Below are 22331 nucleotides of genomic sequence, written 5' to 3'. Positions count from 1 at the left end.
GGGTTTAATAATGAATAAGAAAATAGGACTGGGTAAGCTGCTACGAACAGCAGAGTGAATGCATTATCATAGATGTGAAGCCCACACCTACCACAGTAGTATAAGTTTGCATGCCAACCAACTTCACAGATGATGAAGAGATTGAAGAAATGTGTGACAAATAAAAGAAATTAAGATAGTTAAAAGAGATGAAAATTTAGTTGGGGTGTGAACTGGAATAAGATAGTAGGAAAATGAAGATAAGGAATAGTTGGTGAATATTGAATAGGAGAAAGGAATGAAAGAGGAAGCCACCTGGTAGAATTTTGGACAGAGCATATTTTAATCTTTTCTCATAAAAGAAGGTTGTACATATGGAAGAGACCTGGAGATACCTGGAGGTTTCAGATTGATTATGTAATAGTAAGACAGATTTCAGAACCCAATTTTAAATTGTAAGGCCATTACAGGGCCAGATGTAGACTCTGACCACAATTTATTTATTATGAACTGTAGATTAAAACTGAAAAATTGGAAAAAGATAGGAAATTAAGGAGATGGGACCTGGATAAACTGAAAGGACCAGAGTTTGTTGGGAGTTTCAGAGGGAGCATTAGACAATGGTTGACCAGAACAGGGGAAAAGAATATAATTGAAGAAAAATAGGTAGCTATAAGAGATGAAATAGTGAAGGCAGCAGAGGATCAAATAGGTAAAAAGACAAGGCCTTGTAGAAATCCCTGGATAACACAAAAAATATTGAATTTGACTGACAAAAGGAGGAAATTTAAAAATGCAGCAAATGAAGTATGCAAAAGGGAATACAAACATTTATAAATTATACATGGGCAACGAATTGGTAAAGAAAGAGTCTAGTGTAAAATTCCTTGGCATAACAATCCAAAGCAACCTGAAATGGGACACACACATTGACTCCCTAGCAACTAAGTTGTCAAAAAATATGTTTGCAATCAGTGCTATAGCAAGTTCTGTAGAGACACCGTAGTCCTAAAGACTGCATACCATGCTCTTTTCTCCTCTCACTTGAACTACGGTATTGAAATTTGGGGGGGCAACAACCAAAGCTAATCTAGATAAGCTACTCATTCTTCAAAACAGGGGTGTGAGAATAATCTGCGGAGCAAAATATAGGGAATCTTGTCACAACTTGTTTCCAAAAACAGAGGTGTTAACTGTTATAAACACATGCATTCTAAAAGCCATATTGCTTGTGAAAAGACTGCACCCAAACACTTATTCAGATTTCCACCAGTACAATACTAGAAATAAAGAAAGATTTTACATTGGCAACCACAGAACAGCACTTTACGAAAGGGGGCCTCATTACACAGGTATGAAATTAGCTAATGCACTGCCTTGTGCAGTCATGGCTCTTCCTACAATTAAACTGAAACATCAACTTACAAAATTTTTAGTAAAACACCTTTTCTACTCATTAGAAGAGTACCATACTTATATGAAGAACAACAAATGCTTTGTGAAATTATGTGAATAGAAATCAGTAAACATCTTATTGTAATTTTGTTGTAAATTAATTATGTATTCAGAAGAATGTGTCTTGCTTATTGTACAAATAACTTTAATCATTACTGTTTCTTTGTACATGTGCAGTGTACCATTCGATGTTGAATAAAGCTATTATTATTATTATTATTATTATTATTAGTGACAGGAAGTGCAAAATGGCTAAGCAGGAATAGTTAGGGGACAAATGTAAGGATTTAGAAGCATACTTCACTAGGGGAAAGACAGATACCACCTACATGAAAATTAAAGAGGCCTTTGTGGAAAAGAGAAGCAGTTGTATGAATATCAAGTGCTCAGATGGAAGACAAATCTCAAGCAAAGAAGGGAAAGCTGAAAGGTGTAAGGAGCATATAGAGGGTCTATACAAGGGAGATGAACGTGAAGGCATCATAGAAAGGCAAGAGAACATAGATGAAGATGAGATGTGAGATATGATATTGTGAGAAGAATTTGACAGAGCTCTGGGATGTCTCAGTCACAACAAGGCCCCAGGAGTAAAGGATATTCCATCAGAACTACTGGTAGCCTTGGGAGAGCCAGCCATGACAAAACTCTTCCATCAGGTGTGCAAGATGTGAGAGACAGGCAAAATACCCTCAGACTTCAAGAAGAATGTAACAATTCCAGTTCCAAAGAAATCAGTTGCTGCAAGGTGTACAAATTATGAAACTATAATTTTAATAAGTTATGGTTGCATAATACTAATACGAATTCTTCACAGGGGAAATGAAAAACTGGTAGAACCTGATCTCAGAGAAGATTAGTATGGATTCTGGAGAAATGCAGGAACATGTGAGGTAATACTGATGTTACCACTTACCTTAGAAGATAGGTTATGGAAAGGGAAACCCACATTTATAGCATTTGTAGACTTAGAGAAAGCTTTTGACAGTGTTGATTGGAACACTCTCTTTCAAATTCTAAAGGTAGCAGGGGTAAAATACAGGAAGCAAAAAGCTATTTAAAATTTGTACAGAAACCAGATGGCAGTTATCAGATCAAGGGGCATGAAGGAGAAACAGTGGTTGAGAAGGAAGTGAGACAGGGCTGTAACCTATAACAATGTTATTCAATCTGTACATTGACCAAGCAGTAAAGTACACCAAAGAAAAATTTGGACTAGGAATTAAAGTTTGGAGAAAGGAAGTAAAAACTTTGATATTCGACAAAATCAAAACGAGGGTAATGGAATGTAGTAGAATTAAATTAGGTGATTAGGAAATGAGACACTTAAAGTAGTTGATGAGTGTTGCTATTTGAGCAGCAAAATAACTGATGGCCAAAATAGAGAGGACATCAAATATAGAATGCCAATGGAAAAAAAAACATTTCTGAAGAAGAGAAATTTGTTAACAGTGAATATACTCTGAGGGTGGCGAAGAAACTGGTATAGGCATGCATACTCAAATACAAAGATAAGTAAACAGGCAGAATACAGCCCTGTGGTTGGCAATGCCTATATAAGATGAAAGTGTCTAGTGCAATTTTTAGATCAGTTACTGCTGCTACAATGGCAGGTTATCAAGATTTAAGTGGGTTTGAACGTGGTGTTTTAGTTGGTGCATGAGCAATGAGACATACCATATCTGAGGTAGCAATGAAGTGGGATTTTCCCATACAATCATTGCACAAGTGTACCAAGAATATCAGGAAACCAGTAAAACATCAAATCTCTGACATTGTTGTGGCTGGAAAAAGATTCTCCAAGAATGGGACCAACAATGACGGAAGAGAATCACTCAACAGGACAGAAGTGCAACCCTTCTGCAAATTGCTACGTATTTCAATGCTGGGACATCAAGTGTCAGTGTGCAAACCATTCAATGAAATGTCATCAATACGGGTTTTTGAAGCTGAAGGCCCACTCGTGTACCTTTGATGACTGCATGACACAAAACTTTATGTCACACCTGGGTCTGTCAACACTGGCATTGGACTGTCAATGATTGGAAATGTGTTGCCGTGTCAGACAAGTCTGATTTCAAATTGTATCAGGCGGATGGACATGTATAGGTATAATGACAAGCTCATGAATCCATGGACCCTGCATGTCAGTGGGGGACTGTTCAAGCTGATGGAAGATCTGTAATGGTGTGGAGCTTGTGCAGTTGGAGTGACATGGGACCCCTAATACATCTAGATACAACTCTGACAGGTGACATCTACATAAGCATCCTGTCTGATCACCTGCATCTATTCACGTCCATTGTGTGTTTCGACAGATGTGGGCAATTCCAGCAGTACAATGTGACACCCCACACATCCAGAATTTCTCAGAGTAGCTCCAGTAATACCCTTCTTAGTTTAAACACTTCCACTAACCATTAAACTCCCCAGACATGGAAATTATTGAGCATATCTGGGATACCTTGCAATGTACTATTCACAAGAGGTCTCCACCCCCTCGTACTCTTACGGATTTCTGGACAGCCCTGCAGGATTCATGTCGTCATTTACCTCCGACACTACTTCAGAAATTAGTCGAGTCCATGCCACAGCATGTTGCAGTACTTCTGCATGCTCGCAGGGGTGTTACACAATATTAGGCAGGTGTACTAGTTTCTTTGGCTCTTCAGTGTTAGAAAGTTTTTTCTGAAGGTATATGTCTGGAATGTAGCCATGTACTGAAGTGAAACATGGATGACAAATGATTTATCCAAAAAGAGAATAGCAGCTTTTGAAATGTGGTGCTACAGAATAATGTTAAAGATTATATTGGTCAATCATATAAATAATGAGGAACTATTGAACAGAACTGGGGAGACAAGGAAATTGTGGCACAATTTGACCAAAAGAAGGGATCAGTTGATAGGACACATTCTGAGACATCTAGGGATCACCAGTTTAGCACTGGCATGGGGAGGGGGGGGGGGGGTATAGGGGGAAGGGGGGTAGTAATAATCATAGATGAAGAACAAGAGATGAATACAGTAAGCAGTTTCAGAAGGATGCAGGTTGCAGTAGTTATTTGGAGTTGAAAGGACTCGCACAGGTTAGAGTAGCACGTATAGCTGCATCAAAGCAGTCTTTGGACTAAAGACCACAACATTTCACAAAATCTCACTATTTTCATTTAAATAAATGTATTATAAATCATTACAGTCATTATTCATTAATGTTGTAGTCAAAAGAGTTACAATTTTGGGCACATTGGAATGAAACAGTAGGTTTCTTGTAGTACTACTGCTACTATTACTACTGCTACTACTGGCTTTAATCAAGCTAAAACTTTCTCAAAACTTCCTTCCTCAGTCACATTTGTTTCTTCCTGGTAGTTCAGCAGTTGTAATAATTTATCTACTTTGACCCATAATTTCTCTACAATCTAGCTACTAAAATACATCAGCAACTGAATAACTCCATCCAATTTCAGTATTTAACTACATCCTATCATTTCTCCCTTTTTTATTGCTTCAGCATATTATTCTGCAGTGAATATATTTCCTCATCGGTGGCCTTATGTGAGTCCCTAAATTCTTTTCAAATATATCACCAATCATTCATAAGATTGTCATGAAATTGGATTCCTCAGTGGCAGTGTTTGCACCTTATTTATCCTGTTCCCAGGTTCCACTCTCAATGCAGGTGTGACTCTTCAGCATGGAATCAGTGTGACAAGAACATTTTGGGAGCTATTTGGCTGATCAGTAAGAAAGGTACAATATTAAAAAGTGATGAGAATCAAAATTACCAGTCCTTTGTTACCTTTCTCAAATATTTGGAAACTTTATCCCTTATTTGCATGCTCGGTGACTCTTTTAACTGAGTGTCAGAGTCATATTACAAAGTTATTGGGTTTTATTTCTTATTAGTCCTTGGAGGTATCTATGTGACTTTCATTTCTCATGATGTAACATTCATCCTTTCATCTCTCTCTCTATGTGTGTGTGTGTGTGTGAAAAATGTATTTTGGATTTCAAGTCAGACTATAGGTTCCCTCACAACAGTGAAGATGAGTGATGACTGAATTATTAGGCAGCCTGATAACACTAATAAAGAGGATGGCTACAAACTTCCAGCATCCTGGCTCCAGCTGTCCCAGTCTGCAGGCCCTCTTCTCTCACACACAGAAGCTGGAATTGCTATAGAAGAGGAAGATGAAACTGCTGAATGACCTGGCATTCCTCTAAAGATTCCATGATCACCACATCATCCTGAAATTCATCAAGACATGACTACAAATTGATACTAGAAAAGCCAGAACCATTTATCATCAAGCCAGCCATGCTTTACTAAGGGAAAGAATACATCTCTGGAGCTTCATAGATTGCAATAACAGGCAACAGCATTTATGTTTGTCATCAAAGTTATCAGCTGATGACTATGATAACATTGAAAGAATAACTCACAAGTGAGCCCTCATGGAGAAAGATTTGGTCAGCAGTCAACAGGGAAACAAATTTGAGGAGCCATTAGGGAACAAATAACATTCACAGCCACTTCTAAGTACAGTGATACAGTATTAAACATCCTGATGCAGACCATCAGTGAGGCAACAAAATCAGTTCTGTCCAAAGGGTTTAACTTTGCAGTTACTCACACAAAGATTGCCACAGAGAAGGTCACTCAGTCTGTGGAAGCATTGCTTCAACAAGTATCACATTTGGAAGCTGGAAAGATAAGGCAGGAAACTTTAGAAAATTAAAAGGAGCGATGCCACCCTGACATAATACGACAAGTTAAGAAAGACAGACCATAAAAGAGTTGAGGCATAACAAGGATATTGTGGTCCTACATTTGAATAAAGGAATCACTACAGTTGTGACAGACATGTCTGAACATGAAAAGAAAATGGATGAGCTGCTAAGTGACCCCATTTACAGAGAACTGAGCAATGATCCAAAGGTGAGGATAGTCAAGAGTATGAAGGCTCTCATAAAGCATTAGAGAACTGATCCTGATACAGCCATGAGACTTGACACCAAAATTCCCATGCCTACTAGTACCTAAACTCCGCAAGGAGCATTTTCCACTGAGGCCTATAGCAAACAGAATTGATTCACCTCCCTATTACATAGCACCCTATTACGTGGCACCACCATCTTGTGAGACAAACAGACTCTTACAAGAAAGATTCTTTGCATTTTGCACAGCTGATGAAGGAACAGCTGATAAAAGAACAGCAGGTACAGTCAACTGAAATTATAGTTGATCTTGATATTGAGTCTCTCTTCGCCAGTATGCCTATAGAGAAGACCATTTGCATCCCACAGGAGCACATCATAACTTATATTTGTGATATGATGTGCTTCTATCTGTCATCAATGTACTTCACATGTTGAGGAAAATATTATGAATAATTAGATGGAATGGCAATAGGCATCTTCATAGAAGTTTCTGAGCAAATGGCCCTAGCTTCTATATTGTTAGGCCATTGTTGTTGGCTACAGTATGTAGACAACAGATTTGTTATCTAGCCATACAAGAAAGCAGCGTTGGGAAACTTCCTTCAGCACTTAAACAGCCTGCAAAAGAATATGAAGTTCACACACGAAACCAAAAGCAATGGCACATTACCAGTTTTACACATGGACATATGTAGAACCACCAGTGATAGAAGGGAACACAAAGCATACTGGAAGCCAACCCACACAAATCAGCACCTGTGCATGGAGATCTCTCATTACCCAGCTCACAAGGGAACCTCCCCTTCACACACCCCTCAGATTTAGTTATAAGTTGGCACAGTGGATAGGCCTTGAAAAACTAAACACAGATCAATCGAGAAAGCAGAAAGAAGTTGTGTGGAACTATGAAAAAATAAGCAAAATATACAAACTGAGTAGTCCATGTGCAAGATAGGCAACATTTAGGATAATGTGAGCTTACGAGTGTGGTGGTTAGCGTGAGCAGCTGCGGAACGAGAGGTCCTTGGTTCAAGTCTTCCCTCGAATGAAAAGTTTAATTTTTTATTTTCAGATAATTACCAGAGTTCAGGCACCCACACATATCAACTTTGCTCTCCAAAATTCCAGGACATGTTCAGATTTTCTTGGACATATATATAGGATTTGACGGTCTACCCATGGAAAAATTTGAAAATGTTAAAAAGATATATTTTGACAGAGCACAGAGAAAACTGTGCAACTGTGAAACTGTTGCATTCATTTGTTGCAGTTTATGTGACACACTCTTATGTTTTCATCACTTTTTGGGAGTGATTATCACATCCACAAGAAAACCTAAATTGGGCAAGGTAGAAGAATCTTTTTACCCGTTCGCCAAGTGTGCAAGTTAGGTGGGTCAACAACATATTCCTGTCATGTGACACACATGCCGTCACCAGTGTCATATAGAATGTATCAGACGTGTTTTCCTGTGGAGGAATTGGTTGACAGATGACCTTGTGATCAAATATTTTCAGTTCCCATTGGAGAGGCACGTCCTTTCGTCTACTAATCGCATAGTTTTGGAGTGTGGTCGCAAAATACAGACACTAAACTTATGACAGTGAACAGAGGCATCAATGAACGAATGGACAGATCATAACTTTGCAAAAATAAAGTAAGTAAACTTCCCCTTGAGGGAAGACTTGAACCAAGGACCTCTCGCCCCGCAGCTGCTCACGCTAACCACGGGACCATGGCGCTCTTGTGCTCACATTATCCTTGATGTTGCCTATGTTGCCCATGGACTACTCAGTTTGTATATTTTGCTTATTTTTCCATAGTTCCACACAACTTCTTCCTTTTTTCTCGATTGATCTGCGTTCAGTTTTTCAAGGCCTATCCACTGTGCCAAAGTATAACTAAATCTGAGGGGGGTGCGATGGGGAGGTTCCCTTGTCAGGAATATTCCGTTCTGCGTGCACTGACTGACCGGCCTACTGGATAAGTGATACTAACATCAAAAGAAAATTGAGCTACAGCCAAGGACAATGGGAATAAAACAAGAGAGGAAGACAAGGATAAGAAGCTTTTACTAGTGTACCTGCCATAAGCAAGGATATCAGTGAATGGCTAGCCAGTGTCCTCCACTGATGAGGTTGCAACTGATTTTTTGCAGCAGCTTTAGGGTCCACGATATGAGAGGTTCCACCAGGGAGCAGTAAACAAACTTAAAACTGCAGGAGTATATGAGCTTATTTGTGAGTGCAGAGCTGCCTACATAGGTTAGACAATGAGGCCAGTCAGCACACTAACAGCAAAACATGAACACTATATGGAGGGACAACACCACGAATCGTTGAGATCAGGACTGTGGACAGCCTATTATGTCCCAGGAAGCCCATGCACTGGCAAAAAAGATGTGGATGCACCAACACAAAATACAAAAGGCAGATGAAATTATTAAGCAGCCTAACAACTTAATAGAACGTTATGGCTATAAACTTCCAGTGTACTGGCTGGTGGCTATCCCAATTCAGCAGTCTGCTTGTGGGCATGGGTCTGAAGCCTTACCAGGAATGGATGTGACAGTGCAAACAAACAGCTTTAGAGGCATTGACTATGTATTTCCACATACACCAGGAAGAAAACATGCCCACCGAAAGCCAAGCACTGGTTTGCAAACTGTTGCCAATCATTTACAAGGTGGATGGTCCACAAATAGCTTCCTTCCTGCCCTCTCCCTTTTGTCATAACTGCCTATTATATTGTAGATCCAATAAAGTTTTACAGATATGATGTATTGACACTGACTGTCTGCAGTAAATAAGAGCACCTTGTCTCCTGCAAAACCCATCTTGCTCTGAAGAAGGCCATTGCAATTTTTTTATCTTAAGAACACTTTTCAGTGTTGTTACCCTAGGCCCACTTTTGCATAAAATTGATAATATGCAGTTATATCTCATATCCTTGCACTTACACTTGACGCATTAGGAAATTTTATTTCATTGTAGGTTATATTACAGTACTTAGTTACACTGTCCATGAATTCTTAGGCATTCAATTGAAAATCATAGTACAAATAAACAATAATAATTCTAAAAAGTATTTGTATGTTTATCATTACACTTAGTACTTGTCTTTTTTTTTTCTTTTATGAAGTATATTTCCCTTTCCTTGGCTTAATTAGTTACAATTCTGTCACCTCCATGTTGCTGAGGGAACTGCAACCCCAGCTTAATTTCGTTTAGAAATCTGTGATTTTGCTGCATCTTCTCAGTTGATACTACCTAACAGACATGCTCTGCCATAATAAAAGAATTGAGAGTTCTGGAATCTTTGCGTAAAGCAGTGTAAAAGACTATTATGCTGTTTGGAAAAAAAATGTAGATTCCCATTATCATACAAACACTTATACATTTCCTCTGCCTGCTTTAACTGTCCTATTTGCCTCTCCTTTTATCTCACTTCTCCTCCCTCCTGTCTCTTAACTCTTCCAAATCCTCTCTACCTGTAGCATATGAGATCATTAATTATCTATGCTATTTGGGTTGAACTAATCAGAGGAAAAGTGTGTATGTTGCAAGAAGAACTCAAGTTTGACCATGTGGCTAAAGGAATCATCTACATCTACATTTACATGATTACTCTGCAATTCACAACTGAGTGCCTGGCAGAGGATTCATCAAACTGCTTTAAAGCTAGTTCTCTACTGTTCCACTCTCAAACACCATGCAGGAAGACACTTAAGTCTTTTTGTGTGAGCTCTGATTTCTCTTAGTTTACTATGATGATCATTTCTCACTATGTAGGTGAGCAGTAATAAAATATTTTCACATTCTGATTAGAAAGTTGGTGTTTGAAAATCCATGAGAAGGGCCTACGACCGTGAAAAGCACTTTTGTTTTAATAACTGCCACCCCAGTTTGTGTATCACACCCATGGCACTCTCTCCCTTATTTCATGATATTTCAAAATGACCTGCCCCTCTTTGAACTTTTTCAAAGTCCTCCATCATCCTATCTGATGTGGACCACACACTGCACAGCAATACTCCACAAGAGTGCATAAGTGCAGACAAGCATACTGTAAGCAGCCAGTTTAGTAGACCTCTTACATTTTCTAAGTATTCTGCCAATAAATCAAAGTCTTTAGTTTTCTTTCCCTAATCAACACCTTTCCCTACATTTGTCTAGTAAAAATACCTCCACTATAAGGTAAGCAATTGTCTTTTCTCACACAACTTTCATTTATTTAAGAATTTGTTTAATGTATGGTACTGATTAAGTTATCATGAAGAAATCACTTTAAACTTCATTTATATATTTTTATCTTGGCCATAAAATGTTTTATTTTTGTGGGCAGATGATTAAGTAACTTTGTGGGCCTATACTCAACTCATTCTTACACCAGAATGACTGGAAGCCAGAGAAGATCAGTTTTCTTTCTAGTAATTTACTGTTATTCTCCAATTCAACTGAGTTTTGATAATAAATTTCACCAAAGAATAATTTTCAACCTCTTAGATGGATATTTGCACAAATCAAATTTATAATTTCGATTATTTTCCCAGAATCACCCTAAGCAGTATCCACACAGGAGCCTCAAATATACCAAAGTCTATGTGCAAACTGTAAAAGCAAGTTAGAACTCTACACTCTGATGTTTTTTTTATGGTGCAAAAGGAATCAATCACAAACAGAGCCAACTGTGCTGGCCGGCCAGTGTGATTTACCACAACAACTGCTAAAATCCAACTTCTAAAATCCTGTAAGATTTGACAATAAAGAATGATTTTGTAACCTTCTGAAATGAGGCTAATTACATTTTCCAGCCATTTAATTCTAGTAAATCAATAAGTAAGTTCAAATGATATCTCAATAAGGATAACAGTTCATTTATTAATCATCAAGATCTTGATTCACTCAGCATGTCATATGTGATGCTATGTAAAATACAGAAATCCATATGATGTGCTCATCCGCAGTTCATGGTCTAGTGGCTAGTGTTGCTGCCTCTTGGTCACGGGGTCTCGGGTTTGATTCCTAACCATGTCAGGGATTCTCCCTGTATGGGACTGGATGTTTGTGTTCTCCTCATCATTTCATCATCATCATTCGTGACAGTGACTATATTGGCCTGTAAAAGAATTGGACTGTGTAAAAATTTGAACTTCATACGGGCACTGATGACTGCACAGTTGAGTGCCAAATAAATCAAACATTCATCAAACATATGATGTGTTCAGTGAGTAGGCAAATTTCTGTTATAGTGGATGAAATTAGACCTGAACATGATTTTCTAACAGACCGAAGTCAGTATATATGCATAAATTGCACTGTGATACTGATCGTTCATAAATGCTCTGTTGTAATAGGGAGTTACGATAGGTTCTTCTAGACACAAACAATTATCAGGTTTTCAGTCCAGAATTTTATGAAATTTCCTTCAATAATCATAAGCAATTTAAAATTTATAAATAGGAAAATTTATTTAACTGACTGTGTTCATTTCAGTTGTCGCTTGACTTGGCCTACACTGAAGATGAAATATACGAGTTATCACTTGCACGAGAACCCAGAAATTCTTCTTCAGTGAGTATATGTAGAACGATTATGTATACACTACAGAATCAAACATAAGCCATATCTACCACAATCTTCCCTATTATTTTCAGCCCCAATGTTCACCTACTCAGTCTGTGCTCTTTGCTGAATGGGCATCTAATCCATGCCCTCCTCCAGATGCACAGACAATTGAAAAACATGTCAATGCAATGGTTGAAGCTGTTTTCAAGAACTATGATAATGACCATGATGGATACATTTCTCATGAAGAATTTGAAGCTGTTGCAGAGAACTTTCCTTTCATTGCATCTTTTTGTGTATTAGATGCTGACCAGTGAGTAGCTTGTTATAGAAAATATTAGTTTTAGTTCAATTTATGTGTGCTTCCCTAACAAAATTGAAATTTTACTTACTTTCAGTGATGGTATGATTAGCAAAGATGAAATGAAAACATACTTTATTCATGCTAATTACCATGCATTGAAAAATGGGTTCAAGCATGAATTTCATGAAACAACTTACTTTAAGCCAACATTCTGTTCACACTGTGCAGGGCTGGTAAGTTTTTAAACTTGTATATGCTATGTAAAGTGATATATGGCACCCCACTCTCACAAAATGAGATGATAGTAACTTCCCCCCATGATTTTCTTTACTACTTCTTACTTTTCAAATGGAGTATCTGTTAAGTAGGTTTTCCATATATCTGCAAAGATAAAATTACAATTTTCTTGAGTTTGAGGAAATCAACTTTAAACAAGGAAAAAAAGCCTTACTTGACAATCAATTCTCTTATGTGAGTTGCCATTTTATTTTTGAATGATTTTACACTACAGCAAGAATTGAACATTAGAATACCATTTATTCAAATAAAACTGTCTGTTGCCTAATACTCTAAATGTATTTATTTACACATAAGTAACCATCTGTGGAGGTGATATAAGCACAGATAACATTGTTTCCTTATTCAGTCACATATCTGTTTTTCTTGTTGTATTGTCTTGTTATAAGATAAGAAAAAATCACCAATTTCTAAAATTGTGAGATGACAAGTGACAGACTGAAACTTTGTGCAGTAAAAATGATATACATGAACAGCCCATTTAGTATATAACTACAGATACCAACTTAAGTCAAAGATTCACATTCAGGTCCTGCTACAACATAGTTCTAATCTGTCATATTTTAACATGTTTTCTACCGCAAAGTGTAAGATAGACTCTGAAGCAAAGAAACACAATACCTGTATTCCAGACATAATCGTATCATGAGAGATGATTGTTGTTGAACCTGTACAATTAGTGAAAGCAACACAGATTGCAGAGTTTCACCAGCTACCAGTGCTGTACATCAGCAGATGTAGGATCATTACCTGGCTATGTGGTAAATAGCTTTATTTGCTATTGTACACATCATGTTACACTGATGGTTGTACAGTCAATATGACAATGTGACTCTGATCCTACTCTGGTCTATAAATATGCCTTGTTGATCTTAATGTGTATGACACTACCTTCAAGATACTTTTATTCATTAGCTGTTAAAAATTAATTACTGAGTGTAACATGCTGGGTCAGTGGTTTTGTAGAGTAATGTTAGTCATTTTATCATTAGTAATTCTGTTTATTAGTTTAGTGTAATCTTTGCAGTATATTCATTGTATAACATATATTGGACATACATTTTATACACATCATATCTTAGTGTAGCATGCTTTATAAATAAAACGGTAAGTGTTAGAGAACTAATGAATATGTAGTAACAGTTATAAGTTTGTGCCAGACCAGGATACAAACCCAGATTTCTTTCTTTTTGTAACGAGTCATCTAAACCATTAGGCTGTCTCAGTAAATGTCCACACCTGCCCCGAGCTTTCATTTCCACTGATATTTTCACCCATTATTTCCAAACACTGCTACCACAGGTTATCCCATTATTGCTGCCTATGTTTCCTGAATGCTACTATCAGAGATACACCATGAGTTATGTGCAGCCCAGAGATCCATATATTTCATTTCAGCTCATTTAATTCATTATAGGTTTACAACTATCCTGACAAATATATATTGTAACTTCACATGGTTTTTTTTATAGTCATGATAAAAGCACTTTGAGATGTGTGAAAACAAATTTGCAGTTATTACAAAGTGGAACTATTACATAATTTTATTAGAAACAGATTTTAAAGAATCAGATTTTGTTTGTAAGTTCATTCATCTTTTTGCTTAAAGTGGTAATGCAATGGCTATAAAATTGCTCCAAAATTTGTGCACGCCACTTCCATAACTGAAACCATGTGTGGACTTAGATTTCAGGAGAGCAAGGATTCAAAAGTAAGCCTTATGAAACTAAAAACTAACTGTACAGTGTTGTTGTTGTTTTTGTTGTGGTCTTCAGTCCTGAGGCTGGTTTGATGCATCTCTCTATGCTACTCTATCCTGTGGAAGCTTCTTCATCTCCCAGTAACTACTGCAACCTACATCCTTCTGAATCAGCTTAGTGTATTCATCTCTTGGTCTCCCTCTACAATTTTTACCCTCCACTCTGCTTTCCTTGCCACTGCCAGTGAATAAATGTAAAACAATAACCGAAATAAGGACAGTCTATTCAAGATTGCATATGGTAGCTTCCTAGGTTAACTGTACACCACACTCAGACATGAACCCAGACCTTTGCCTTTCCCAGTAATGCCCCTCCTGGCTGAGCGAACCAAGCATGACTAACAGCTGGTGACTCATGAGCCATGCCTTGATAACTTAATTGGTAATAGCATTGTACATGAAAGCCAATGGCCTGGATTTCTGTCCTGATCTGGCACATAGCTTTAATGTGTCTAGAAGTTGCAGAACAATGCGCACACCGCTGCAGAATGAATAATTCATTCTGAAAAGTGCAATCTATGAAATCAGAATCTGATGATGTGTAACATTCAATAATGTGATGTTCCACACTATTCATTATAACATAGTTGCATCCTCCCCAATGTGCTATCCACAAGGTTGTTGAGTTGTTGCTGCTCAATTCTGTTTCCTCTCTTGAAAGGCAGTCATCCTCAAGTGAAAAATGGAGAGGGGAGAGGAGAGAGGTAGACAAGGAAGAAAGAATGTAATAGTGTTGGCAGAACAGAAGGCATGAGTGGGAGCAGGGAATGGTATAGGTAGGTGGGAGACAGGGAGTAGCAAAAGCTGAAGCCAAGGGGGTTATCAGAAAAAAAAGGATATGTTGTAGGGAGAATTCCCACCTGTGCATTTTCGAAAAGCTGGTGTTGGTAGGAAGGATCCAGATGGTGCAGTCTGTGAAACAGTCACTAGGCAGCATGTTCAGCAACTGGATGGCCCAGCTGTCTCTTGCCCACAGTTTGGCAGTGGCCATTGATGCTGGCAAGCAGCTTTGTTAGTCATATAAGTGGTGACTGTTCTTTCAGATCATTTTGGCCCTATAGCCACTATGAATGAAGACACAGAGGAATTAATGACATTGGCTGCCAGCAGGCATTGATTTAAATCAAAGACCCCTGTGCCATCTGGACACAGACCCAAATTCTCATCTTATCCACACACTACTAGCTTCCTTTCAGACATCTCTGAAACAACAGTCATCATTTTGATTTTCAGCTTTCCCCATTGATATAAATCAATTCCCACTGCCAGCCAGTGTTGTTAATTCCTCTGTGTCTTAGCTTGTTAGTTGTCACGTCCATGTAGAAAGCAATACAGTGGTTGCAGCATAGTGTGTGGATCAGTGGACAGCATAATACTACAGTGGGATTGGTGAAGAGGATAGTGGATAGGACATTCGTCATTTCAGGGTGTGAGTGGAGGTAGTTGAAACCCTGGCGGATAATGTGGTAGTACTGAGTCACTCCTTTTTTGTGGGTGGTCAGTCACTATGTAAGAGGTGGTAGGCGGCTGGAGAGACAAGGCATGGAAGATCTGTTCTAAACAAGGTTGAGAGGTTAATTTTGGTCTACAAAGGCCTCAGTTAGATCATGGTTTATTCACAGAGTTAGTACATGTCACTACAGATGCAATGACCATGGGTGGCTAGACTGTATAGAAGAGACTTCTGGCTGTGAAGTGGTTGTTGAAGTGGAAGTATCATTGGTGGTTGGTAGGTTTGATTTGGACAAGGGAGGTACTGATGTAGCCATCCTTAAAAGGAAGGTGACTTGTTGGGTTGATGAGGATTAAGCCAAGTGAGGTAGGCATTGAGGTTCTGGAGGAATGTGGATAGGGTGTCCTTGCCTCCAATCCAGAATTTGTAGTTGTCATCAGTGAATCACAGCCAGGTGAGAGTTTTGGATTATGGGTGGTTAGGAAAGATTCTTCTAGATGGGCCATGAATAGGTTGGCATAAGCTGGTGCTATGTGGGTGCCCATTGCTGTACCATGGATTTGTTTGTAGATGATGCCCTCAGAGGAGAAGTAATTTTCAGTGAAGATATAGTTGGTCATGGTGACCAGGAAGGAAGTTGTAGGTTTGGAGTAAGTTGACAACTGGGAAATGTAGTGTTCAATGGCAGCAAGGTCATGGGTACAGGGGATGGTAGTGTAGAAGGAGATGGCATCAACAGTGATTAGCAGGGTGCTAAGTAGTACAGGAAAATGAAATGTGAAGAGTCAGTGGAGGAAGTGGTTGGTGATTTTTTATATAGGAAGGTAGGCTACATGTAAAATAGACTGAAGGTGTTGGTCCACAAAAGCAGAGATTCTCTCTGTGGGGGTACAGTACTGGGCCACAATGGGACATCCTAGGTGGTTGGGTTTATGCACTTTAGGAAGCATGTAGAAGATATAAGTGCAGGGTGTGGTGGGGGTGATGGGAGAGATACACTCAGGGAGAGGTTCTGAGAAGGACCTAAGGATTTGAAAAGGAGCTGGAGATCTTCTGTTTTTCTGGAGTGGGATCACTGTGGCAGGGTTTGTAGGTGACATATCTGATGGCTGGCTGAGTCCATCCACCAGGTAATCCCTGCAACTCATAACCAAATATATGATTCCTAAAGTCCATAAACGCAATAAACAAAAATACCCCATTGTGGGCAGTTACGAGCACCAACAGAGAGGAACTCTGCTCTCATGGACCAACATCCTCATCTATTACTCTTAACCCACTGTCTTATATAAAAGACATCAAGCAATTCCACCACCAACTATCCACAGTTCCTGCTCCTGTACCATTAGGCACACTGCTCATAACTGTCACTCCAACCTCCCTCTGGACTAAGATCATCAGAACACATGAACTTGCTGCCATTGAACACAACATTTCCTAATGGGCAACTTACTCCAAAGCTACAACATCCTTCATAGCCACCATAACCAACTATATTCTCACCTGTAATTACTTCTTTTTTGAAGACATAACCTGCAAACACATTCATGGTACAGCAATGGTCACTCATGTGGCACCATCTAATGCCAGTCTATTCATGGGCCTTTCTAACCATTCAGAATCCCAAACCCATGACCTGGTTCAGACTTATTAATGACATCTATGTGATCTGGACTGAGAGTGAGGACATCTGTCAGAACCTCAACACCTTCTACCTCATTTGCTTCACTCGATCCTCCTCAACCTGAAAGCCACCTTCCTTGATGTTGACATCCACTTCAAGGATTGTTACATCCGAACCTTTGTCCACAATAAATCTACCAACTGCCAACAATACTGACACCAATTCCATACTAAGAAGACTCTTCCACACTGTCTAGCCACTCATGGTCATCACATCTGTAGTGATGAGGAGTCCCTCTTCAAATATACCAAGGGTCCCTCTGAGACCATCACAGTTTGACATTACTCTCCCAATCTTGCTCGGAAACAAATCTGCTGTGCCTTGTCTCTCTAGTCACCTACTGCCTCCCACATACCCACTGACTGATCACAAAGGAGCACTCCTCTTGTGACCCACTATCATCCAGGACTGGAGAAACAGAATCATTTTCCCCGTCAGGGTTTTGAATACCTGTTGCTGTGCCCTGAAATGAGGAGTATCCTACCCACTTTCCTTCCCACCCCTTGCACAGTAGTATTCTGCAACCCACCCATCTACAGACTAAGTTGCAGCCACTGTGCTGCTTTCTATGTGGGTATGGCAACAAAAAAGCTGCTTGTCTGCATGAATGGACACCACCATACTGTGTCTAAGGAACAGCCGGGCCACCCAGTTGTTGAACATACTGCTCAATGCTATATCCTTCACTTCAGTTACTGCTTCATAGCCTGTGCCATCTGCATTCTTCCTACCAACACCAGCTTTTCTGAAATGTGCAGGCCAGAACTACAACATATCCTACAACATATCCTCCATTCACACATACTGTCTGGCCTCAATCTGCTGTCCATGACCTCAACCTGCCTATCACTGTCCCTCCTCCCACTCCTAAACTGCACACCCCTTGTATTCTGCCAATGGACTTAGTCTTTTCCCTTTTCTACGTCTCTCCACTTCCCTCTCACTTTTCCACCTAAAACAAACTCCATCTGAGCACACCTCAGATGGGCCAATGGCACTAATGGACTGCCTTGTCATCTTCAATTAATAGGCATCACTGGATGTGAACATGGAGGGGCATATGGTGAGCACATTGCTCACCCAGCCATTCTCAGTGATCAGAGCTACTACGTCTTAACCAAGTAGCTCCACAATTGGCCTAACAAGTGCTGAGTGCACCATGCTTGTCAACAGTGTTCAACAGATCCAAACGGTCACTCATCCAAGTCCTGCTCAAGCTAGACAGTGCTTCACTTTCATGATCTGATGGGGACCAATGTTGCCACTACAGCAAGGCTGTTGCTACCTAAAATAAAACAAAACTAATCTAGATATCAGTCCTGATGAAGCTTAACTACTGAGATGTCATTCAAGATGACAGAAATAATGACAAGTTCTGACAATTCAAGAAAGTCCTGACTGCTTCTTCAGTAAGATATGTGTGTGACATTCAGTTTTGTAATCATGGCAATTCTCCTTACACTCTGCTCTCTTTACTATATTAGTACCTTAATCGCTGGGGTCTTGAATATTTGTCCTTGCATATCAAATCTACATCTATGTCCATACACTGCAGACTATTCCCATTATAATATGTATTAGGGTTCCTTCCTGTTCCATTCACACACAGAGCCCAGGCAACTGTTTAAATGCCTTTTTGTATGATGTTATTAGTCTAATCTTGCATTCATTGTCCTTATGAGAGCAGTACGTGTGATACTTTTGTATCTTCCTAGCCTGTTCACTTGATACTGATTCATGAAACTTTGTAAATAGGCTTTTGCAGAGTAGCTGGTTTCTATCTTTAAGCATCTACCAAGTAACATTTTCAGCATTTCCAGGACATTCTCCTGGGATTTGAACTAACTTGTGACCAATCATGCACCCTTATTTATATACATTCAGTACCCCAGTTAGTCTTATTTGGTACAGAGTTCACACATCTGAGTACTATTCTAATATGGATTGTATGAGTGTGGTAGACTGACTACATTTTTCCACATTATCCTGATTAACTGAACTTTATCATCTACTTAACCTATGCGATTATTCCATTTCATATCACCACATGTTGTTACAAACCAGGTAGTTGTATGAGTTGACTGATTCAAATTGTGACTCATTGATACTTGAGTTACAGAACACTGCTTTTCTGCATTCTTGAAGCACACAGTTTTATGTTTCTGAGCATTATAAATGCTATCTATGCTCTCCTAGCTTTTTTTCATCTTATTTGGTACCCTTAACTTATTTTTCATTTTTTCCTGGACCAGTCAACATCTTCTCAAGATTTAATTCCTTCTACACAGCCTCCATGCAAGGCTGTATGTTGTTACTCACGTTCAAAAGGAACATAATAAAGAAATTTTATAACATAATGGTAAGAAAACCAACAATATTGAAAAATCATAAATTCATGACTGTATCCATAATAATAATAATAATAATAATAATTACTGATATATAAATAAAGATTTGAATAAGTTTTCACTAAGTTAACTATGTCCCATGAGTATCTGACAAAGAAATTACTGACAGGGGGAAAGCTGCAGTTTTATGTCCAGTAAGCTTCACACAATCCATTTTGGGATAATTCCAGTCTCTGATATTACCACACGGATGATGTGTACCGATATTTCTTTCCACTTGATTTTTACTTCACCTGCCAGATTTTTGTATTATGTCGTCTTCTCATTGCAAGTGGTTGGCAAATTATGGGTGTTGGGTACACCATAATGTGTGTGAGAAAAGTAGCTTGCTCTGCTTAGTTGAGCACTTTTGTGTCAAGTTGGTTACATGGAACATTTTATTGGTAATTATGCCACAGTTCCAGTAAATTTTGAATTTTTCTTTGCCTACAGTAATAATATTTCTGTCACAACTTTTGGTCGACTATGTTGGTGGTGACCTCACCCACCTTTACAAATATTCTGTGGGTGCTAGGGTTTCACATCCAGATGTACTGGGTGATATGGTCTCATTTTGATCATCAAACTTCCTGTAGCTTATCATCTATTCTTTACTCCCTCAGGATATACTTCTGGTAGTGCCTTGTTCCAAAGACCTGATGTATTGCTGCCAGAAATCCATCAGTTCCTGTATGCAAACCTGTGCACATCAACCAGTAGCTTGATGCTTGTAAATTTACATTATCCTGGCTGACATGGTTTGCATGTTTCGCATGTAATTATTTTCTGATCCAGCCTATTGTGAATGTCTTAAACCAAGGCAATGTTATGGATGTAATGCCAAATTGAGTGGACTGTAAGTAGTGTCTGCAGTTGTTATTGTTTTGCAGATTGATAAGTTGTTGCTGCTTAAAATTCCAAAGTTACTATTTGTGCAGCTGCTCCATTTTTGTTAGCTTCTGCCCTGTTTTTCATGAGGGGCAACCAGCCTTTCAATAGCTAATTTAGGATGATGGTTGCTAAACTTCATGAAAATTCCCTTTGTTTTCTTCTAATTTTTTTCTGCATAATTTTTGTCCAGTTAATGAGGCTAAGTGTTTAAGTCAGCACTGAAACAGCATATGTATTAATGTCACTGAAAATGTTTTTGTTTTCATTAAGTTTTGTGTATCACTTGTCTTCTTAATTGCTTTAATTACATTCCTGTGACTCATATCATATCTTAGAAAACAGATTAAGGAAAGGCAAACCTACATGTCTAGCATTTGTAGACTTAGAGAAAGCTTTTGACAATGTTTACTGGAATACTCTCTTTCAAACTCTAAAGGTGGCTGGGGTAAAATACAATGAGCAAATGGCTATTTACAATTTGTACAGAAACCAAATGGCAGTTAAGAGTCAAGGGGCATGAAAGGGAAGCAGCAGTTGGGAAGGGAGTGAGACATGGTTGTAGCCTGTCCCCAATGTTATTCAATCTGTATATTGAGCAAGCAGTAAGGGAAACAAAAGAAAAATTCAGAGTAGGTATTAAAATCCATGGAGAAGGAATAAAAACCTTGAGGTTCGCCGATGACATTGTAATTCTGTCAGACACAGCAAAGGACTTGGAAGAGCAGTTGAACAGAATGGACAGTGTCTTTAAAGGAGGATATAAGATGAACATCAACAAAAGCAAAACGAGGATAATGGAATGTAGTTGAATTAAGTCAGGTGATGCTGAAGGAATTAGATTAGGAAATGAGACACTTTGGGGAGCAAAATAACTGATGATGTTCGAAGTAGAGAGGATATAAAATGTAGACTGGCAATGGCAAGGAAAGCGTTTCTGAAGAAGAGGAATTTGTTAACATCGAGTATAGATTCAAGTGTAAGGAAGTCATTTATGAAAGTATTTGTATGGAGTGTAGCCATGTATGGAAGTGAAACATGGGCGATAAATAGTTTGGACAAGAAGAGAATAGAAGCTTTTGAAATGTGGTGCTACAGAAGAATGCTGAAGATTAGATGGGTAGATCACATAACTAATGAGGAGGTATTGAACATAATTGGGGAGAAGAGGAGCTTGTGGCACAAATTGACTAGAAGAAGGGATTGGTTGGTAGGACATGTTCTGAGGCATCAAGGTATCACCAATTTAGTATTGGAGGGCAGTGTGGAGGGCAAAAATTGTAGAGGGAGACCAAGAGATGAATACACTTAGCAGATTCAGAAGGATGTAGGTTGCAGTAGTTACTGGGAGATGAAGAAGCTTCCACAGGATAGAGTAGCATGGAGAGCTGCATCAAATCAGTCTCAGGACTGAAGACCACAACAACAACAATGATTCACATAAAACCCAGTACCTTGGATCTTGCTTTCATGATCATTCCCTGCATTTTTCCAGGTCAAATGACGTACTTGTGTTTCTAGAAGAGCTTTCTAAGTCATCTATTTTTCTCTTGTGAAATGTAGTTGGTCATCCATGTACATCAAAAGATTTAACAACAAATAATAATAATATTTTTTA

At 38.8% G+C, this 22331-nt stretch overlaps 1 protein-coding gene across 1 annotated transcript in view; it reads left to right on the top strand.

The window, feature by feature from the left end:
• LOC126266679 (ras guanyl-releasing protein 3-like) overlaps nt 1–22331 on the top strand; it is a 350931-nt gene that overhangs the window by 299480 nt on the left and 29120 nt on the right. The window contains exons 9-11 of the mRNA XM_049971101.1: nt 11870–11947; nt 12031–12254; nt 12340–12478. Coding sequence (XP_049827058.1) covers nt 11870–11947; nt 12031–12254; nt 12340–12478 — 441 coding nt within the window. The remainder of the gene's footprint in view (nt 1–11869; nt 11948–12030; nt 12255–12339; nt 12479–22331) is intronic.

The sequence above is a fragment of the Schistocerca gregaria genome, chromosome 4 (assembly GCF_023897955.1).
Source record: "Schistocerca gregaria isolate iqSchGreg1 chromosome 4, iqSchGreg1.2, whole genome shotgun sequence".
Lineage (NCBI taxonomy): Eukaryota > Metazoa > Arthropoda > Insecta > Orthoptera > Acrididae > Schistocerca > Schistocerca gregaria.
The sequence above is the reverse complement of the archived record's forward strand: the minus strand, read 5'-3'. Positions and strand labels throughout refer to the sequence as shown.